We start from the raw sequence: 18,132 nt of genomic DNA, 5'->3' as shown, positions 1-18,132 counted from the left end.
AAATGTTAACTAACAGTCATTTTTTGATGAAAGAAAGTTCCAAAGTTACCACATGAGCCAAAAAAGGGGGAGCTCAGATAGGACCGGAATGTCATATCCCTGAAAGTCATTGCTTTGTCTGGTTCGTCATGTTCTTATCATCATTGGCTACCAGATATATTTGCAGAATATGTTGTTTGGCCCTTTGCAAAATTTTTCTGAAGTCTCTCCCTTCACCTAAACACATACAATATATGGCCAAGAGGCGTTTACTTCTGAAAAGTAAAAAGTAAAAAGGATAAAAATAGGCTAAGAGAGAACAAAGTATTTTTTATACTGCAACAGGACAGCTTGCTCTTGGAGTTTTGAAACTTTACTTTATTGCTCTTTACTAAAAAATTTTTTAAATGAATTTAATTTAAATGTTACAATATCTAAGAAATACAAAATGTAAAAATGTTAGTTCATGTAGATTAAGTTGAAACACACGTTAAGGTATTAATAGCTGCCTTTGAGGTCTCAGATTCGTTTCTCTTTTATCCTTGACATCATGAAAATTTTAAATTCAGACTATTCTTTACTAGTACTACATATCTATATATCTTTCCCTACTTTATTTTTGTTTGCCCATATTCAGATAATAAGTGTTTTTGTACTGTTACAATTCCAAATTGCTGTAGCAGTTCTTTCTTATGGGGCCAAGATTAGTAAATAAAATATTTTGTACATTTTCAATAATACTTGGCATATGTCAACTTTTAAAAAAATTGATATAATTGACATACAACATTGGTTTCAGGTATACAACATGATTCCATATTTATATATGTTTTTAAATGATTGCCACAGTAAGTATAATACACATACACACATATGGAGAGACAGACAGACAGACCAGCTTGTTGCTAAGAGTAATACTCATGTTTCTGTTTTCATCCTGGTTGTGTATATTAAAAATCAGTGACAGAAACTGAAGGGAAAGTCCCTTCCAAGGAATCTAGTGCTCAAGTTTCCATAAATTGTAATACATTGTGCCAGGCCATGCTTTATTTTTATGTACTAATAGTTGGTAGTCCAAAACCGAAGACTAATAAAGGAGTATTGAACTTGGTGGACTAGCTCTGTAGCTATTTACAAGCCAATATTTTTCTTGTTTATTTTATATTATATGTAGTTTTTATTGTACTTTGCTTCAAGAACGAACTACTACTATTTATTATTTTAGTAAACACTTACATGTAAAGTACTGCATTGTTTACAGTAATGGAGTATATCCTAAAGTATTTGCAGCTCTTTTCTCAGCACTCTAACTTGAGAATTTTAAAGTTCTAACATTCCCTGAAGAAAATGAAAAGGATACATTCCATCCAAATTATGTTACCTTCTGTTGTAGTTCCCCTTTGTGGAAAAGTTTCTCTCTTAAATGGCTTACATATCCATGATAAGGAAGATTCTTGTAAGGTGATAGGGGAGTTCAAGTCTGACCCAGAGTATAGCTGCTCTTTAGACTCTATTGTAGATGACTCAGTAAGAAGAATATCTTCTTAATAAAGTTGTAGTTAGTTAGCCAATGATAATTCCAGGGGGAATTCTTAGTTCTCTTTAAAGCCACTCCTAGGAGGTGAGGAGAGTTGTCCTTAGCTTCTCAGGTGAAAAGTTGGAATTCATTTTTCCTCATACATTGTAATTTAATAGTGTAAACAATAATGTCAACCTAGTACTCTGGACATGAATTAAATAGATGTTTGAGAGTTTTCCTGGGCAGTTAACACCATTTATATTGATTCACAGATGACCCTTTAGAACTTAAAATAGCTCACAAGTTGGGGTTTTACGAAACCTTGTTTTTTAATTAAAGAGGAATTTTGAACTGAATGTAGCATTAATTGTGAGGATGCTGCTATTAAATGGTAAAGCGTTTCTTTCCTCTACTTCTCTTCTTATCTCAATTCTCTTTTCTTACACAGAGCTACCCCATAAAAGCATAACCTCAATAACCAATCTGGAGGGCTGGGTTGGACACCCCCTGGATCCCGTGGGCACACTTTTCAGCAGCCTAATGGAAGCCTGCCACACTGACGCCGAAAGCTTCCCTGTGTTCCCAGATTTTACAGGTAAAAATAAAACATAAAAATCAATGAAAACATTGACGTTTGCCTCATGTGCTTCCCCCCCAAACCCTGGATGGCATTCGCCGCTGGCCGTTGTTCTTCACTGTTTCTTTTATGAATCCATGTAGTTCACAGGACTAGCAGTCAGCAGAAATGGGACTCCCACTTTCTAGGCAGGCTTCTCAAACTGGGAAAAGTCCTGGAGTTGACAGCTGGCAGCATGTATCAAGAACCTAAAAATACGTATTCCCTTCTAATCAGTGATTGTATATCTAAGAGTTTATCTGCGTTTCTGTTTTCCAGCATAGAGATATAGAATAAGGATATATCATATGGCAGGGAAGAAGGTTGGTACCTTTGCTGCCGCCATGACTGGATTAGCTTGGAGAGTTAATTATCTAGCCTGTGGTGGTTGCCCTCGTGGGTTTTGGTGACCCAGACTCTTATCAGGAGGGTGAGGGTATGGCTCTGAGTCTACTTTCCTTGGGAGTTTGACAGTTGAAGTTTGTTGAGAACATCTGAATAGAAGCACCGTAACAGTGGTAAGACAATGATCAAAGAATCGTTCTCTTTTGACAGCTGATGACTCTGATAACAAAAAGGACCATGAAATTGAGTTGCATATATGTTGTATTCTCTACTGTTTTTATTATAAATTACATCATTATGGTGAAAGTATGAAAAATTTTCAATTCTAGGTTTTAAAAAATTGGTAACTATTACAGTCATGTAATTTTACTCTTGGTTAATTAAAAATTTGTTTACTGTTAAGTATTCTTAGTATCTCTTCTTCGATTTATGGTTTTCTTTGGTGATTCCTTTTTAATGAGAGAAAAATATTTGTACTATGCTTTCCCCCAGAACATACACATTTAGTCAATTGATGGTCATTTTTTTAAAAGATATTGGAGAACTGTATACTTTAACATGGTTTTCCAGCTTTCTTGGAGCTAAGTCAATAATTCGTTTAAGAGTTCTAGGTAAAATATTAATAGATTGTGCCCGTCAGAGCATCTGCAAAAGTAGTTTCTGAACTCTGATTTCTTCTGTGACAGAGAGTATGGGACAGTGCAAGTCTCTGGAATACCAGCATCTACCTGCACACAAATTCCTGGAAGAAGGGGAGTCCTATCTAACGCTGGCTGTGGAAGTAGCCCTAATAGGGCTGGGACAGCAGCGGGTCATGCCTGATGGGCTGTACACCCAGGAGAAGGTTTGCCGCAATGAGGAACAGCTCATCTCCAAGCTTCAGGAGATTGAATTGGATGACACACTGGTGAAAATTTTTCGCAAGCAAGCAGTCTTCCTATTAGAAGGTAACTGATAACTTCTCCACTTGTTTAGCGCATTTTATTTAGGCACTCTGCTCTCTTCTGTTGGGAATACTGTTTGAGTACATTTAATACAGTAGTTATCCTGATTGTATGGTCGCAGAGTGTCACAGGCATGCTCATTCTCCAAAAAGTAGTATCACTTAATAAAAACGTACAGATGTTTAGATGTTTATTATTTGTTAGGTGGTCATGTAAGCAGTGAGCGTGCTAGAAATGATCCCTATTTGAATGTCACAAACTTTGAAAAGGACTGTTTTTATTTAAACTGTTGTTCTTGAGATAAATGTAAATTTGATATTTAGTGAATTATTGCTGGTAGCCATATTCCTTTGATATATTAAGTAAGAAAATGGAAATTGGTTGGCATTCCTCCAAATTATTGGCTGTTACATGACTTCTGGATTTTGAACCTGACATTTGCACGTGCTGATAAAGGACCAACAACTCTAGCAGTGAATTTTCACTGTGCTAATTATTCCAGAAAATTCATTAGGTGTAGATTCATCAAGGTAAAAGTTTCATAGAATCTCTAAGGCAAAGTCAAGTTTTCTTCTTTCTGTAAGGTCAAGAGAAAAGTGAAAATATTAGTTGCTCAGTCATGTCCATCTTTCTGTGACCCCATGGACTGTAGCCTGCCAGGCTCCTCTGTCTATGGAATTCTCCAGGCAAGAATACTGGAATGGGTAGCCATTCCTTTCTTCTGGGATCTTCCTGACCCAGGGATTGAACCCCAGCTCCTGCACTGCAAACAGATTCTTTACCATCTGAGCCAAACAGACAAATCCCCAAATTTTAACTGATATTTTTTAAAATGTTTTTTCCTTGTCAACAATAAGTATACTTAATGTGGCAGCCTACTCTTTCACTGGAGAAGGAAATGGCAACCCACTCCAGTATTCTTATCTGGTGAATCCCATGGACAGAGCAGCCTGGTGGGCTACAATCAGTGGGGTCACACAGAGTCAGACAAGACTGAGGCAACTTAGCATTAGCAATCTTTTACACAGATGTGGGAGATGTCAGAATTTTTTAATTGCTTCCATCTCTCAAGTACATGTGTGTTGTTTTTGTGAGATTCTCTGTGATTGATAAGCTCATAGAATATGGTTTATTTGTCTTATATTTGGAATGACTATACTTAGGGAAGGGATTTAGAGAAAATAGCATTTCAAAACCTCTCTTATATGTCCAAAGCTAAAGATCTAGTTGAAAAAAATTTTTTTCATTAAATGCACTGTACATTTATATGTTTTAGAAATGCAGGTTTTTTTATGCTGGCTCTTAGTAACTCTTGGTTAACTGCCTTTTGATTTTCATTATCCTGAAGGAATAGAAGAGGATGTGTGCTTTTCAAAGTTGATAGTGTCTGATACCTGTTCATCACTTACTTACCTATATGTCTTCATGTTCATTACTTATGAATATTTTTAAACTTTTACTCTTTGATTAGTCCATACTTTCTGGTTAAACATTTTAATTAGAACTATGCCCGATAAGGAGTGCTGATGACTTATCCCAGCCTCCTCTCCTTTCCCAGCCTTGCTCAGCCCACAAAGAGTGGGTGGTGCAGGACAGGAAGAAGTCCAAGGGGAAGCCAAGGGGCCATTTCTATAAACTCCAAAAGATAAGTGCTCCAAGACAGAATCAGCTGCACTGGGCACCAAGCTCTTGATGCACTGATGCTCTTTGAATTTCAGGGGCAGGTTAGTTAGCGGACTTAAGTATCTGAAAAAGAGGAAGCAGTGGCCCTGTATTGTTGCTGAGTGTTAGTCACTTCTGGACATACTGTGGGCATACTGGAAAAACACTTCTGGGAGACTTAACTTCCGAATTTTAGTTTTTCATTTTTCAGTACCCTGGAGCTCAGGGATTACACTGATTATTCATTGACAAATAATTCTGTGATACCTGACTCAATGTTTTGCTTGTTGGGAAGTGCTGTTATATTGATTATGCATCCTGGCTTTCCCTGCATAGTACAGAAAGGGAACTTGATGGCTTAAGGGAAATGCTGAAAGGAAATGGGGGAGAGATAAAGAAGAAAAATAGATGTTTGCTATAATTAGTCCTTAATAAAGTAGAGTTCATGTCTTACTCTGCTCAAGCTGCCATAAAAAAATACTACAAGTTAGATGCTTAAGCAACAGCAGTTTATTTCTCACCGTTTTGGAGGCCGAGAAGTCCAAGGTCGAGGCGCTCGCTAATTCAGTTTCTGGTGAGGGCCCTCCTCCTGCTTGCGCAGGGCTGCCTTCTCTGTGAGTTCTCACAAGGAAGAGACGGCATTCACTCTGTCTCTTCTTACGGGACACTAATTCTGCTGGACCAGGTCAGGGCCCCTGTGACCTTCCATAAAGGCCCTATCTTCAAATACACTCACGTTGGGAGTTAGGGCTTTAACACAGGAATTTGAGAGGAGGGCAAGCCTTCAGTCTATAATAGTAACAAATAATTTGGCCTCATATGAACTAAAGATAAAAACTGTAATGCTATATCAACTTTTTACTAATATCAGATCACTAAAACATTTTTAAATATCTTTAGTTTGTCTTGGTAAAAAGTGGTTTACATAACTTTTAAAGTACTTAAATAAGGAACAGTTCAAAACTGCTAACCAAAGAATGAAACAATGACATTTAAAAACAACTTCTGTTAGTTTTTAAAATGATCTAAAATATATCATGCTCTTACCGGAGTGCCCAGTTCAGTAACTCCTCTCACTGTTTCCTCTGAACTGCATTTCTTGCATTCTAAACCCTTCACCAGACTTAGTTTTCTCATGGAAATCAAGTGTATTATGTCCTTTGAGCAGTAACGTGATGGTTCATAATTCTAGAGTCATGAAACCAATGTTACCCAAAGGTGACATGGAAACTAATTTACAAAACACTTTACAGTAACTAGACCTCACAGTACCTAAGCGGAAAGTAGTTGAACTAACCACTGTGGTTTCCTTTCAAAATTTGTTTTAAAAGTTGGTATTGCCCTTCGTAAGGTAGCAAGCATTTAGAGAGCACAAAGGGGAAGTCAGCTCTGCCACGATGCCTGTCATAACTTCTGAGAAATGAATTTTGATAGCTTCAATATAAGTTTGCTTTTGAAATCGATCTTTTGAAGCCCAAATGGTGGCAGACTCAGTTACTTTTTTCTTTGGCTTACGGTGAGTAGTATTCTATTTTTTATTATTAATCACTTTCTTAGAATTAACATCTATTTCTCCATATTAAAAGCAGCAATACTTAAAGGTCTTTGTACTGGAATTTGTGGTTCAGAATCTCCATCCCTCACCCTGAAGCAGAGCACTCTTTTCTGGAAACCTGGCTTATCTGTGCCCCTACAGCTGAGTCTGGAGCAGGTTCCAAAGTGAAGCTGTAGAGTCATCTGTGTATTTGAAAATCTGGATGCTTAGATCTCACACATTGAGAGAGGGCCTGTCTTAAGTTCAGTGAGGTTTCCTGCTTCCTTATTTCTCGAAGCAATTGTCATGTGAACAAGCTCCGCCCCCTAGTTGTGTGATTCTCCTTTCAGCTGTGCTGCAGGCAGCTGTTCCTAAAGTGAATTTGGTGTCGTATACTCTACCCTGTAGCATCATTTCTGACTTAAGAATTGTATTCATTTCAGTCACGTCACTTAGATTACATTCTTCACTAGATTAACACTGTTTATAACTTTACGTAAGAAATGTATACTTTACAAGAAGTCTTAGTTCCTTGTTTAAGAATGTAACGTGTATATGCTCTCTTCCTACAGCCGGCCCATATAGTGGTTTAGGCGAAATAATCCATCGGGAGAGTGTTCCAATGCACACATTTGCCAAGTATCTCTTCACCTCTCTCCTACCTCATGATGCTGAACTGGCATACAAAATTGCACTGAGAGCAATGCGGTACGTATTCCGCCCCGTGGGCAGAGGTGATCCAAATCCCCACCAGGAAAGATGGCTGTTAGCTAACTTCTTGCTCATCCATGTTTCTTGTAGGCAGCAGGAATCTGAAGAAGCTATTCGTGCTTCTTGAGTTGTGGCGGTGGTAGTTTGTCGCCTCGTTTGGCTTTTGTTTTAAAGTAAGGGAAAGAGGGTATTTTTGTCGGCCGTCACACTCACGTTCATGTGGCTTTATCCTACTTAGTCTTGAAGCTAGAGTTTGAGACTAGAGAACAACTTGAGGTTGGGTTTCGTCACAAGGCAGCAACCTTCCTAAATAACTCATTATTTTGAAAAAATTAGATTTTTGAAACAGTGGTAAATAATACATACACTTGGCTGAATATAATAATTGAGGAAGCCCTTCACACCTGCTGCAGTTATACATTCCCGTCAGTAGTGCAGGAGAGCCATCTTGGCACGAAAACACCTTTGCACTCAACTGGAGAAAGAGAGAAGGTGGGAGCTCTGTCTGGCATGGACGGCATCCCAGTTCAGGGGTCGCCCAGGATTTGCCTGCCTCGGCTCTGTTCCCATCACCCTCAGTCCCTTTTTCAGTAATAATAATTAGAACACGTTGTCCTCTGCTGCTGACTTTTCTGTTTTCTCCTCCTTTATAAAGTCAGTTCACAAAGTAATTATTTTCATCATGAATTTGTGCTAGCTGAATATTTTTTAATGCATTCAAGATTGCATTTTTCAATCTTATATATAGTCTTTTAAACTTTAAGGATCTGAAAGAAATAATCTACTTTCTTAAAACGTGAGCTTTTCCTTTTGTCTTTTTTTTTTTTTTAATCAACGCATTTGTTAAAGTGCAGATCAGACCCTGTTATTGCCACCTAAAGACACACCTCCAACTTGAGATGTTGGAAAATAGTTTGATTCCACAGAAACTTTTTAGCCAGGGTAGTGGATTCAAAAACAGTGCCTTTCCTGTATAACTTAAAAATCACAGGAGTCCTCTTTTTTATGCAGCAATAGAGTGTATAGTCATGTATGTGTTTATTGTCCCTGTGTGTCATTGTGAATGGAGGCGGCTGCTGCTGCGTCGCTCCAGTCGTGTCCGACTCTGTGCGACCCCATGGATGGCAGCCCACCAGGCTCCCCTATCCCTGGGATTCTCCGGGCAAGAACACTGGAGTGGGTTGCCATTTCCTTCTCCAATGCATGAAAGTGAAAAGATAAAGTGAAGTCGCTCAGTCGTGTCCAAGTCTTCGCGACCCCATGGACTGCAGCCCACCAGGCTCCTCCGTCCATGGGAGTCTCCAGGCAGGAGTACTGGAGTGGGGTGCCATCGTGTATGGAGGCTAACGTCTTTTAATTTGACATGCTTTCTTGGCAACATGAAATCTCATTAACATATCAGAAAAACCTTAAAAGTTCTCTTGTCTATTTTTTAAATATATAAAAAAATAACTAACATAAGCAAAAGTCCACCACCAAATTACTTTATACCACTTGGTTTGTATTTTAGAGCACAATTTTATAAGTACGTTCCTATTCCTATTTTTGGAAGCTGACAGATGAAGACAGGTGCTCTGCTCTGTACTAAGATTTGTGCTCCTGTGCAAAGGGAAGGATGCTAATGTTGTGATGCCACCAGATGCTATTGCCTCAAAGCCTGTTAAGTTTAAGGGTAAAATAGCGTAAGGTTTCTCTGTGCTTCTGGCTTATGTGAAGGTATCTATCAGGAGGGAAGAGGCTTACTTTTCTAACACTCAGAAACTCATCTATGTCTGCCCTCGGTGGCTGCCAAGGCAGAATGTTCATGGGGAATTTTAGCAGGGCACAGGGGAATTGTTACCACTTCTTTTCCACCTGCCACATGCCCTCAGCCAAAGGGCTGCTGTGGGAGGGAGGTGGTGTGAACTATTAGAGCATCTCTAGTATGCTAGGCCAGAGAAGGCAATGGTACCCCACTCCAGCACTCTTGCCTGGAAAATCCCATGGATGGAGGAGCCTGGTGGGCCGCAGTCCATGGGGTCGCTAAGAGTCGGGCACGACTGAGCGACTTCACTTTCATACATTGGAGAAGGAAATGGCAACCCACTCCAGTGTTCTTGCCTGGAGAATCCCAGGGACGGGGGAGCCTGGTGGGCTGCCATCTCTGGGGTCGCACAGAGTCGGACACGACTGAAGTGACTTAGCAGCAGTATGCTAGGAGTGAATGTTCTTCTGGATGGATTCTGATACTGTTTCCAGCCTCTGGGAATAGCCAGGGGAACAGGAAGGAAAAGAGACCTGTGGCTTACTTGCTTCTTAGTCTTTCTAGAAAGAGAGGGGAAGTCCTGAAGAAAAGTGCTTTCGCAATCATTTTCCCATCTTTCCAGGAATGTTGACTAGTTTCCTCTACGGCAACTCTGGAAAGATCTGTCTGTGAATATAAGGATACTCCGGATTTTTAAAAGGCTAACTAGCAACCCCACCAAAATTCTCACTACTAAATTGCCACCGTCTAATCTCTATGTCCCTACATAAAAGGAAAAGGGAGGGAGGCATTTGACCTGTCAGAGCAGTAACTGCTGTTGGGCGAGGCCCCAAGCCCAGCGTCACACTCAAGCCCACAGACCCCTCCTGGCCCCCAGCTCTTATTCCACAGTCCCTGACACTGGCGTACTTGAGTGAAGGTCAGTATTTTTGATGGCTGTAAAAAAAAAACTATTGCGGTTGCAGCTACTCTGCTAATCTCGTTGGTGCTTGTATTTGGACAAGACCACTAAGCATGTGCTTTGTTTCAGTAGTTGTTCTTTATAAGTCAACATTCTTAAAGACAGATTGATTAAAATAAGAAATGGTGCTGAGTTTGTAAGACTGTCAAGGGACAAATAGTCAGGTCATTTGCACTCATCATCTGTAATGTGATTGATATAACATTTTCTAACTACAAATTTCTGAAGTATAAGGAACTAATTCTGCACAAAGGATGAATATATGGATAGGAAGTCATTTTTGTTTTGCTTTCCCTCTCATTTTAGGAAGTTAGACTTATTCGTCTCAGCTATACAGCGATCCCTAACTCTTTATCATCTCAGTCTTAAATATCCACTTCACTATCAGTTTCTTTTGATTTTTATTTTTCAGTGAATTATAAGGTTCAGAAATTTTACAGTAGGTAAACACTAAGACTTGTGTTTTAAAGCTCTCTATTGTTACATATCTTCATTTCCTTGAATATTGCCATTTTCTGAATGATGCTAAAGAAAGGAAACCCTTAGGTTTAGATAGTGAGCCATTAATGAGGTAACTTTAGCATCCAGACAGCAGAGCATAGCTGTACCAGCTCTCCCCTCACCAAGGACCTGAGCAGTCTCTCCCAGCGTGTCCTCTCTCCTCTGGCTTCCGGCCAGTCCCTGTGGCCAGGGTGGTAACTGAGCGCTGCCTGCCTTATCATTACAGGTTGCTAGTATTGGAATCTACTGCTCCAACGGGAGACCTCACCCGCCCACACCACATTGCATCAGTTGTTCCCAACCGATACCCTCGCTGGTTCACTCTAAGCCACATAGAATCCCAGCAGTGTGAGCTGGCGTCCACTATGCTAACTGCAGCCAAAGGTACTGGGTCATCCTGAGGTCTTGTGATTATTTTGTGAATTTGCCTCTTTAAGGGTCATGTTTTCCATCACATTCTCAGTGGTGGAGCTTATGTTGTAAAGGATTCTTTTCTTTAGATGTTAGCTTAGGAAACAAAACAGGTGCTACTCATTTGAGCCAACATTTTCCTCATTTAACTGCATCGTTAAACTTGGTCCTCGCAGAGTTCAGGTTTAGTCACTATGGCATGTAAATGGTGGGTGAGCTCCAGAAGCAGATTAAAAAGTCGGGTTCCACTTTTTTCTCCCTGAAATATTACCAGAAATACATCAGTAGGAACCTGAGAGACCAATTTGCTCTCTCTTACTGGTTCTGATTCACACTTGCCTTTAGTCACTGAGGGTGTGTCTCAGTGTATCCTTTTTTCAAGGTGGAATGCGCAGATATTGCAGTAACCTTGAGACACTTAGTTGGGCCATCTGTGAACATTACGTGTAAATTAAGTTGTGCTTTGTGTCTTGTTCCTTTTTAAACTCCCTTTGGGTGTGTGTGTATGGTTTTTTTTGTTTGTTTTGCTCTGCCTTGATTCCGTTTCCCCCTGTTCACTGCAGGTGATGTTCGGAGGCTGGAAACAGTGTTAGAATCCATCCAGAAAAACATTCACTCCTCATCCCACATCTTCAAGCTTGCCCAGGATGCATTTAAAATAGCAACTCTCATGGACAGTTTGCCAGACATCACTCTTTTGAAAGTGTCTCTGGAGCTGGGCCTGCAGGTGCGTGACTGTGGTTTTTCCTGGGGTGACAAGGGCTGCTAATAAAAGCATCATCCTCAGACCGTGTCTGCTTGTTTGGATGTTTCAGTGCAGGCCCATGACTCTCTGGGGCACAGGTCTGCTAGACCTCAGGAGAGCGCTGCGCTTCACATAGTCATTCCCAGCTGAGCCACACTGCAGCTGCATGTGTAGGACTGTGCAGTTTAGAAGCCCTGTTGGTGTCTTTCAACAAAAAAAGCATCTTCTATATTAGAGCCTTAACCTCACTGTTTCTCCTTTAATGAATGAAGAAGAGTTATTCCTGTACATGACTTAAGCTCTCGTGTGTCATAAAGAGTCAGTTGTTAGGGTTCTATTTTTAGAGGAAGTATGGATATTTATTGATGTTTTTTCATTTTCATAACAGATGGACAGTTCGTCTCCTTTTTATAACCCTGAGAAAATTAGGTAAAGGAAGAGGGATTGGGTCTGGTTTCAGCTTCAGCAAGCAGGCTTAGACATATTATCAAGGACACTTTGAATTAGTTATTTAAGTAGATGTTGCTTCCTTAGAGTATCTGAAAAGATTACTGTATAAATCAGGAACTGGAAAGTTTATGTTTCTACTTTTCTCAGGGAATCCCTGTTAACATTTGTGTTTTTCCCTCCATAAAAAAGCAGTCAAAGAAATTGCCACTTTCTGATTTTCTAAAGTATGGGGATTAGAATGCCCTGGTTAGATGATTCATACAGTTTTCTAGTTATGGCTTCTCCTTTCAGTGATTAATAAGGTTAAAGAATTAGATTACAGGAGAATGCCCTTGCCATATATATAGTACTCTACAAGTAGAGGGCATGGGAAATTATACTTAAAGCTATATGGTGACATTTTAGAAGTTTCTTTTTAAAAATAACTTCATACTGTTTGGCTTATTTTTGTTATTTGCCTCAGAGATATGATGCAGAAAGAGCCTTTAACATGAGCTTTCTGGCTATTTGGAATTCTGGCAGATTACTAGGAGCTTGCTCCCTGCTTCATTCTTCCTGGGACCCAGGAAGCAATCCCATAGACCTTTCCAAGAGAGTATTATGTTCCTAGAGGTTCTGAATCTTAAAAAATGAGGGAAGCAGAAAGATATGGTTGATTTTATTTAGGAATCTGTTAGAAAGTAAAAAACAAAATTAGATTGCTAATGATGCCAAAGGTGATTTCCTTCTATAGACTTGTGCTTATCTTCTTAATCACCAGGAAGAAACAACCAGAGGTTGAAGAAATAACTAAAACAATTATTTTTTTAAAAAATGGAAGGTTCTCAGTCAGAATTGATTCATGAGGTGGCTCAGAGATTCAGAAGCAGGGAATGTTAAAGATGGGGAGGAGAAGAGCACATGGGCCATGTTTAATGTGCCAGTCCAGCCTTTGAGTTTTGCAGACGAGAAAAGTGGTTGATTGAGTGGCTTGCTCAGGATGCCACATCTAGCCAGTCGGCCCACCAGGAGTAGAACACAAACCTCCTGCCTCCTAGGCTGGGACAAGACCAGCGAGGGAAGCCGTAGACAAATCCAAGTTCACTTGCAGAGCTTTGCTCCAAATAAGGCTCTCCATCCTCCTGGTAGTAGGGAGTGTGCCTAGTATTAATAATTTATACCTTGGGGTGAACTGTTTTCTTTTTCATTGACTTGGTATTACCTTCCAAAGCATTCTGTTATCCTGTCTTTATAGGTTATGCGAATGACACTGTCAACCTTAAATTGGCGGCGACGGGAGATGGTGAGGTGGCTGGTAACGTGTGCTACTGAAGTGGGTAGGTAGAATCAGGAGGGAGCTTCCCCAGGTGCCTTGTGGTCAGGTTCAACTTGTCATCTCCAGATACATACAGGAACAGTTTCACTCTTTCACTTTGGCGTCTCCAAGGCTCCTGCCCCTTCCAGCAACCTACAGGGCCTCCCTTCCCCCCACCCTCCCTTCCACCTCCGGTTATACCCCCTTGCACTGCTCATGTCACGTCTGTGGGGCTCCAGTGTCTTACCTAAAATGGAATAGGCCAGGGAGTAAACCCTGTTTATTCAGTTGTTCTGTCACACTTAAGGTGCCTTTAGTAGCTTCTTGTGATAATCAGACTTACAGTTTTCATATTCCAGAAGTGGAATGAATATGAAACTTTGGTAGGAGAGAAACCATCTTTGAAAATACCTTCAGACTCTGGGTTAGGGGTTCCCAGCACTTTAATGAAAATGATATAAAGTTATCTCATTGCTCTGAGTTTTTCCTTCATTATCTGAGGGCATTTCTCAAGGTACCCAGCAGAGAAGTGACCACTGGGTGTGGTTTAGGTGCGCGTTCAGATGTATGAGAATTTTTAGTAGCCACAAGAAGATCTGGGCTGCACATATAGGTGCAGTTTGTGAAACCCTTCAGCCAACTAGCTCCTCTCTGCAGCAGTGAGTTGGAACTAAAAAGCCCAGACATTCCTGGTGAGAATGCCAACAGAAACCAAATAGTGGCTGTTTAAAATGAGTGTTGGTTAAACAGCCACCATTTCTTCCCGTTTGCATCAGAAAAGGATATATACCTCTTGCTGAGAATACGCTGCCACCTCAGTGTGTATCTAAAGACTGACACAGCAGATACCGTAAAAGCATTTTCCTTGTTGTTTTTCTTTTGTTAATCTATAATGGTATGTTATCTTGGAAAGCAGGAAATTGGTCTCAATATAAAAGTTATATTATCAACGTGATGCTTTAGTACATCAATACAAAGATAATACCGGTTCAAAAACTACCACACCACTACCCTACCCTGCACCAAGACAGAGGCCTAATTCCTCTTAGATTTAGTGCCTGCTTTTTAAATGGCTCACATGTAGGATTTTCCTACAGCTGAGGCACATTGATCTGTGTACTTAGAATGACGGTTAAACCTTGTCATCCATTTCAAACATTTGAGTCATCTGTATGTCTGCTTCTGTTGACTTTTTTCTCTCTGATTACAGGTCACATTTCCTTGCTTCTTTGTGTGTTTAATCGTTTTGTACTATGTATACTTTAAACTTGGGCACACACACACATATCACATAAAGACTCCCTATTCTGGTGAGAGTTGTACTTTCTCTGACTCACAGTCTGTAGTGGGTAACTGACAGGAGGCCCCAGTGACCTGGAACTCATTAGCAAAAAGCCATTGTCTGAAATGGCAAGCAAGCAGCAGCACAGCGCAAATACCAGCTACCGAGAGGATTCGTTCTTTATTACAGGAAGTTCATGTTCCTTAGGCATTTCACTGAATAACAATCTACCATAACCTTGTTCTGAAAGGTTGCTCCCAGGCACATTACCTTACAGGATTTTCTGGCCGGGCTCATGTTCTGTGATAGTTAACAGTGTAAGCATTGATTAAAGAGTGGAAGTAAGGCGAGACCCCCGGGCAGCCAGTCAGTAATGGGGCTTCTCTGTGTTCTTGGCAGGTGTTTATGCCCTGGACAGCATCATGCAGAGCTGGTTTACACTCTTTACTCCCACCGAAGCCACAAGTATTGTTGCCACCACTGTGATGTCCAACAGCACCATCGTCCGCCTCCACCTGGACTGCCACCAGCAGGAAAAGCTGGCCAGCAGCGCCCGGACACTCGCGCTGCAGTGTGCCATGAAGGACCCTCAGAACTGTGCCCTCTCCGCGCTGACCCTGTGTGAAAAGGATCACATAGCTTTTGAGACGGCGTACCAAATCGTTCTTGACGCTGCTACGACCGGCATGAGCTACACCCAGCTCTTCACAATAGCACGGTACATGGAGCACCGCGGGTACCCCATGAGGGCCTACAAGCTGGCCACCCTGGCCATGACCCATCTCAACCTGAGCTACAATCAGGACACGCACCCTGCCATTAACGACGTTTTGTGGGCCTGTGCGCTCAGCCACTCCCTTGGTAAAAACGAGCTCGCAGCTATAATACCTCTGGTGGTCAAGAGTGTCAAGTGTGCAACGGTACTGTCAGACATTCTGCGCAGGTGCACTCTGACCACCCCTGGCGTGGTGGGACTTCACGGGAGGAGGAACTCTGGTAAGCTCATGTCACTGGACAAAGCCCCCTTGAGGCAACTCTTAGATGCCACGATTGGGGCCTACATCAACACGACACACTCACGGCTCACACACATCAGTCCTCGGCACTATAGTGAGTTCATAGAGTTCCTCAGCAAGGCCCGAGAGACCTTCTTAATGGCGCATGATGGACACATTCAGTTTACACAGTTTATCGACAACCTGAAGCAAATCTACAAAGGCAAAAAGAAACTGATGATGTTGGTTCGGGAGAGGTTTGGTTGATAGAACTTGTATGAATGAGGGTGGGGGTGGGATTGGGAGGGATGGTTTGTTTTTACTTGAGCCTGCCTTTGTACCCTTTTTAACTTAAAGAACAGAGCCACACCGGTATTATATGTGTATAGTTATATTGCGTTTGCAGACTAAATTGTCATGTTGTGAAAGTTTGTGTGTTTTTAATTTTTTTCCCTTTTTCTTTCGTTTTATTTTTTTTTAACTCTTCCTTTTTTTTTTGTATGAGAGAGAGGTTAAAAAGGTTTGGTTTACACTGAGTATATGTTGTCAAGTGGCAAAAGTCCACATAGCTCTCCTGTTTTCTGTATACGTTCACAGCCTCAAAAAAAAAAAATAATTGAAATGGCTTTAAAAACCAAACAAAACACCTCCATCCTGTGATAAGTACCTCGAATGGATTCAGCTTTACTCCTTTGTAACTCATCTTTACATTTGCAGCATATTTAAACAAACCAACAAAACGAAATATTAATAGTTAAAAGGCTGACCCACGTGGCTTTGCAGTGCTGTTCGTCCAGAAGCATGGCACACGATGCTTGTGCATGTGGAAACTTAGCGACTGTCAACATACATTCTCAGGGATTTATCAAAAAAAAAAAATTAAAAAAAGAATGAGAGCATTTATTGTACTGTATATATATTATAGTATATGTCTGAATATTGAAAATATAACATTAACTAATTTATAAAAAATATTCTATGTAATGCAAAATACTTGAAGCTGCAGTAGCTTGGTTTTAAACAAAAACAACAACAAAAAAAAACTGAGAGAAAAGCTATCAGAAGGACTAAAAGTGCGCCTTGCTTCAGGGTTGGCTCAGGCGGTGAACTTCATACTGGGCATCTATGCAGAGCCACCTTTTGGATTGCATGGTTGGACTGAGATCTATTGGGAGAAATTATATATGTATATATATTTATACAACTTATGTATACATATATATATGTAGACACACAGAAGACACACACACACCACCACCAACAACCACTACACCACACATGCTCGTAACAGGCACTAGAATAAAGAGGGACAACAAAATACACAGCCAGAGCAGCAAGCCTTAGCATTAAGAATATACAGTATGCCGGAACTGGGGTTCGTGCCTCCTAGCCTAGGAAACTTAAAAGAAATATCCTTTTGACACAAAACGCAAAATGTTTTCCAAAACAATTGACATATGATACATTACGCCTTTGCAGTGAGCTAATAATAAGCTAACCTTTGTGCACAAATAACATTATATATATTATATATCTATTCTGCATAGGTATTTTGACTTTGTGCAGGACAGAAAGTTGTGTAGGTATGACTGTTCTACTTTTCAGTTTTCTTTCTTTTTTTTAAATATATTTTATTTTCTCTAGAATTACTCAAAACAAAAGCAGCCTTCTATCTTGCCTTGTCTTAATGCTTTAAAATAACCAAACTGGAGATCTAACTACCAAACTGTTCATTATATTATTAAATACCAACTTTGGTTACAGTATAGTGTCTTTACTTTAGCTGATGGTTCTGTAACCTTGTGCTTTTTAAAGCAATTTTTATGTTTTGGTGCAAAAGTTGTCCAGTGTCTCTTGTTCCCTTCATTAGAGAACATGCTAGAGGTATGTTTGTAGGTATTTTTGTTTAGAGGAACTATTTCATGCGCTCCATTTTATTTATTATAATAGGTAAAAAGAAAAAAAAAGGTTGTACTTCATCACCCATGTAAACATGCTCATGAAGTTGAAAGTAATTAAGATTTGATACACTGATATCAATTTATTTATGTAACTAAATCACTGTTTTATAAACTTGTTAATGATCAACAATTTTTGTTTTGATTAAAATTAGTTTTTTGAAAGTTGATTCTGCCTCCTTTATGGTATATCTCTAATTATGCTTGAATTTCGTGATTATGAACCTGGGTGTTACCACATCTCCAAGTGTTTAATACCATATTCGCTCATTGAATAATTATTTGTATACTGTTTTCTAGGCCCTGGAGATACAATGATGAATTAAGCTAGACACTGGAGCTTACTTTCTGCTTAGTGGAAAAGACAGACATAAATGAGATAATCACAAAGAGACAGACTAGTCAGTTTTCTTCAGTCTGTACACTCGGCATTTCTCCCTAATAAACTATTATTTAAGATGCTCAGTACTTAATATATTTA

The 18,132-nt window shown here is 40.1% G+C and overlaps 1 protein-coding gene across 1 annotated transcript in view; it reads left to right on the top strand.

The window, feature by feature from the left end:
• The window catches only part of ZSWIM6 (zinc finger SWIM-type containing 6), a 208,785-nt gene extending 190,964 nt beyond the window's left edge, over window positions 1–17,821 (top strand). Inside the window, exons 8-14 of the mRNA XM_069556467.1 lie at window positions 1,947–2,093; window positions 3,146–3,406; window positions 7,172–7,307; window positions 10,743–10,900; window positions 11,491–11,654; window positions 13,357–13,438; window positions 15,098–17,821. Of these exons, the coding sequence (XP_069412568.1) occupies window positions 1,947–2,093; window positions 3,146–3,406; window positions 7,172–7,307; window positions 10,743–10,900; window positions 11,491–11,654; window positions 13,357–13,438; window positions 15,098–15,960 (1,811 nt within the window). The 3' untranslated portion in view covers window positions 15,961–17,821. The remainder of the gene's footprint in view (window positions 1–1,946; window positions 2,094–3,145; window positions 3,407–7,171; window positions 7,308–10,742; window positions 10,901–11,490; window positions 11,655–13,356; window positions 13,439–15,097) is intronic.
• Window positions 17,822–18,132: the final 311 nt, after the last annotated feature.

The sequence above is a fragment of the Ovis canadensis genome, chromosome 16 (genome assembly GCF_042477335.2).
Source record: "Ovis canadensis isolate MfBH-ARS-UI-01 breed Bighorn chromosome 16, ARS-UI_OviCan_v2, whole genome shotgun sequence".
Taxonomy (NCBI): Eukaryota; Metazoa; Chordata; class Mammalia; order Artiodactyla; family Bovidae; genus Ovis; species Ovis canadensis.
The sequence above is the reverse complement of the archived record's forward strand: the minus strand, read 5'-3'. Positions and strand labels throughout refer to the sequence as shown.